Source organism: Ruditapes philippinarum, unplaced genomic scaffold (genome assembly GCF_026571515.1).
Source record: "Ruditapes philippinarum isolate M1 unplaced genomic scaffold, ASM2657151v2 ctg7119_1_1_1_1, whole genome shotgun sequence".
Classification (NCBI taxonomy): domain Eukaryota; kingdom Metazoa; phylum Mollusca; class Bivalvia; order Venerida; family Veneridae; genus Ruditapes; species Ruditapes philippinarum.
In genome coordinates, this window is record NW_026863566.1 from 1 (window position 1) to 4,237 (window position 4,237).

Below are 4,237 nucleotides of genomic sequence, written 5' to 3' on the forward strand. Positions count from 1 at the left end.
GGGAAAAAAACTTAAAGAAGTAGTTGTCTAGAATTCTAGAAACCTACAGATTTAGGAAAATATATCTAAAATAGCGCTTATTTGATCTTGAACTAATATACAAAATTCGTATTAGATTTTCAACTACAAATATCATATTGTATTGAACTACTACACTGTTTATATTCATTATTAACACAGGCACGAATTAGATATTTAACTACAATATATATTAGATTTTCAAAAAATACAGTATAAATTCGATAAATAAACTACATGTATAGTATCGTATTCGACATTAAATACAATACCCTACAAAGCGAACCCTGTTTGTATCTTTTAAGATCATCTTTTTTTATTCTACTAACGTCTAAGTGTATATAAAAAAGCTCAATTTTGAATTTCAGATATTAAATCATGTTCAATTTTTTCAGTTCAAATTCATGGGGAAGCTTATCGTGCCTTTTAGCGTTATCTGGGTATGTTGTGTCACGTGGTCTGATATCTAAACATTATGAGTTTAATGCCAACCTGCTGTTCAGGTACATAATATATATCTTAAAGGAGCTTCATTGAGGTCATAAAACGGGAAAAATATGTAAATATATAATAAAGAAATATACTAACCATCTTTTTCGTCTGTTGCCTTTTGGCAAAAGTACAGTTGTAGTAATCCGGTATTTTGAGTATGCAAAAAAGGAAAAATAATACAATTTATATAAAATTTTGCTTACTTCACATTTTTTTGCAACTTTTCTTCGTTACGCATCTAACGGTGTTAAAAACAAATTATTTTAAACGTTATAAAATTCATGTTTGCCCTTCCTAAAGATATAAAAGTTTAATCATTTCTGAGGAATATTTTGCCTTTAAGATCGATTGTTTTTTGCCATCTAATCCTGTGTTGTGTAATAACAAAATGGTTTTAAAAATGCTTTTCATTTTTCGGTCTTCATGCGCAATTAAAGAAATTGAATGAGCACATTATCTGAAACTTTGCACATTTAAGTTTTTGGTCCAGCTCCAATGAAACGGTACTCATCTCTTTAGGCATTGAAAACTTTGCTTTGGCATTGTCGCCGTGGGTTCTTTCTTGTGTTCCCTTCAATGTAACTCTTCCAGATTAAAATTGTGAAAGTTTGGTCAATTTCTAAGTTGTCCAGTCAGACAAAGATCAAGTATAAGCAGCAAAGAAAAATCCTGATCACACAGCTTCGTTATAAATACACGAAAAGTGACGGATTTTTTTCGAACTTATAGGAGTTACATATAATAATAGTATAAATATTTTGATCCAGTTTCAAAAGGGTTCGAATTACTTAAAACCTATATTTTATTCGGATTGTACCACTTTCATAGTTTAAATGGGTTTGGACATGATTTTTTCCCTTTTTTTTTGAATTTTGAAACTCAAATCATGAAGTTCTCTTGCTATTGATGCGGTTGCTTTGAATAACAGAACAACCAGCATTTAAGTATGAAATTATGATAGGTAAATTATTAGTTATATTTCAGCACAGATATGGATGATATATTTGAAATATACTTTAAACCTTGGTCAAGGATAGGACCTTATGTTGTAGGAATATATACCGGATATTTATTGTACAAAACAGAGTGTAAAATAAAATTCTCAAAGGTTGGTGCAATTATAATATTTGAGCCTCTTTAAAAAGGAATTTTGCTTAATGAATTCATGGTGGTGGTGTTGGTAGTTTTCACTCCGGATCAAGCAGTTAGTCACATTGAATTTACCAGAGCACAGTTCAGCCATTACATCGTTCCTGGGCAGGCTATCAAGCAGGTTGCCTTCACTATTGCAAGGAACTGATAATTTCTGTACATGCCAGAGCAGAGGTACAGCGCGAATAACCATAGAAAGGATTTCCTGATCAGTCACAGCGAGTGACCTGTGACGTCCAGGAATCGAACCCGGATCGTCCGATTCACAGTCCAACACTCTACCTGTGCTAACCAGGCGGTACTATTGTAACTAATGAATTCGTGGTTACGCCTTTTCCATTTAACCATGTTTAGTCTGGACAGTTTTATAAACATATAGCCCCTGTTAGATTTTTCATTCCACTGACTCTTGTTATATTCCTTTTGCAATTTAATGACAGAATTTTAATGTGACCTGAACAAATACCCTCGTATCAAGTAAATTTTTACAAACATGTTTTTCCCCCACTGATTGCAGTTAATAAATTGTGTTGGGTGGGTGTTGGCTACATGTGTCGCGATAGCCGTGGTATATGGCCTGTACACACCGGACGGTTCAACGGATAAATTAAATGTGGACATGTCCGCCCTGTACAATGCCACTGCAAGAATAGCATGGTCCCTTTCCGTTGCCTGGGTCATACTCTCGTGTGCGAGTGGATATGGTGGTAAAGTTATATATATTTTGCATTTTTCTAACTGTTACCGTTCCCTGTGAACTTTAACACACTTGGCTCGGAATATGTTATCTTCTTTTACATTGGTTGAGTTTTAAGTCATACTTGCACTATAAAGATCATAGTTTTGGCTCTGAAAATTTTTGGCTTGAGCATGCACCGGAGTAAAACCATTGATACCGACCTTCCGTAAACAAGCTTTGGCACCCATATAGCCATTTAATGGCTCGAATGTGTTTGAGCGTTTGAATAAACAAATATTATAGAGATATTACATCTTCACCATTATCATTCAGCTTTCATTTGCGATACACTTATATTTTCCAGCAGTCGTAAAAATTTCAGTCAATTCTTATTTAACAGGACCTGTGGACGCTTTCCTCTCATGGAAAGGTTTTGCCCCACTCAGTCGTCTGACATACTGCGCTTACCTGTTACATCCGATCGTCATCACATTACAAGTGTATAGCAGACGAACCTTAGAGCACTGGTCGGACATAGAACTGGTACGTACCCTGATTTTTGTGACGTTTTATCTAGTTCCCATGCAGTTGTCAGTTTAAATTTAGGTAAATACTCGTAGATAGGATATAAGTGGTATTTTAGAGTAAGGCTGTGAAATTTGGGTCCATGATAAACCATTCTCTTATCGGATAGAATACTTATTAATCATCAATCATTTTAATTATTTTTCTAGAAGTGCTTCAAGTATTTCTTTGAATTGATGTCTTAAAATACTTGAACATCTTTAATATAGTCTCATTTTTGCTGCATCTTGTGTCAATTTCCATTCTACATATGCATAATTCCAATAAATACAACTCCAAAGTCTGAATACTTGTTACGCCAATTTCGAGATTATGGTTGAAGACAAACAATCATATAAAACTTAACTGTTCTTATACAGTTCGAACACAAATCTATTTTCGATTCCAGTTTTAATTCTCGTTCAATGTAAAACGAGGTGAAAATTTTGAATTGTTTTATTTGCAGATTTATAGATTCATTGGTCACATGTGCATTACGTATGCATCCGCATTTGTTATATCTCTGGCGTTTGAGTCTCCAATGATTGGACTGGAGAAATGCTTGCTTGGTCGGAAGAAAAACAACTAGATCCTCACGCACTTTATGATAATAATATTTACACATAATGCATCTATGAAACGGATCGTTTACAACATTGTCCAAACAAATGGAACTACTCTGTATTCTGCATTAAAAGTGTAAGAGGAAATGACTGTTGTGTTTGTGTCTCAAAAAAGAGCGTTGGATTCTTGTGTCTATCGTACACGGATGTCCCCACATTCTATTGTTTTTTTGTCAGCCTAGGGATGGACAGCGTGACAGACGGACAGAAAATAGCAAAACAATATTCCCCAACCTCCAAAGAAGTGGGGGCATACAAAAGTCCTTGTCAATATGGTCCCATGACCCTACAATGATAAGTAATATTGATTCTAAGTCTGAGAAGGGTCTTTGAAAGATGCTGCTCTGAGTTTTTCTTTTTAGTTGGGGATTCTGTCGTACCAACACAGTATAGTTCATATGGCGACCTTAAAGCTTTATTGTTGAAGGAAGATCTCAGGGGCTCTTCCGTGCATCATTTCAGGCACGAACGGGTATCCAAGTAGAACCACTGACGTTCAGAAGCTAGGTGGATAGTTTACACACATGAAAGAATCCAAAGTCCCTGTCAGTTCACCATGGACATTCTATTTGAACAGGAGGCTGATAATCTTGTACTTGAACTAACTACACTGGATGTAGTGTGATTAAAGATTTTATTAAGATCTTGAAATACTGAAAGTAGTACATGTCATACCCATTATGTAGAATACATTATGGACAATATCGCC

At 35.0% G+C, this 4,237-nt stretch overlaps 1 protein-coding gene across 1 annotated transcript; it reads left to right on the forward strand.

Annotated features, from left to right (window-relative positions):
* Window positions 1-413: 413 nt before the first annotated feature.
* On the forward strand, window positions 414-3,607 carry LOC132722511 (nose resistant to fluoxetine protein 6-like; the record flags this gene model as incomplete). The annotated part of the gene is made up of 5 exons (XM_060707020.1): window positions 414-521; window positions 1,495-1,618; window positions 2,180-2,369; window positions 2,742-2,884; window positions 3,372-3,607. Coding segments are annotated over 5 exons (688 nt in total), but the record flags the coding sequence as incomplete, so codon positions are not given.
* Window positions 3,608-4,237: the final 630 nt, after the last annotated feature.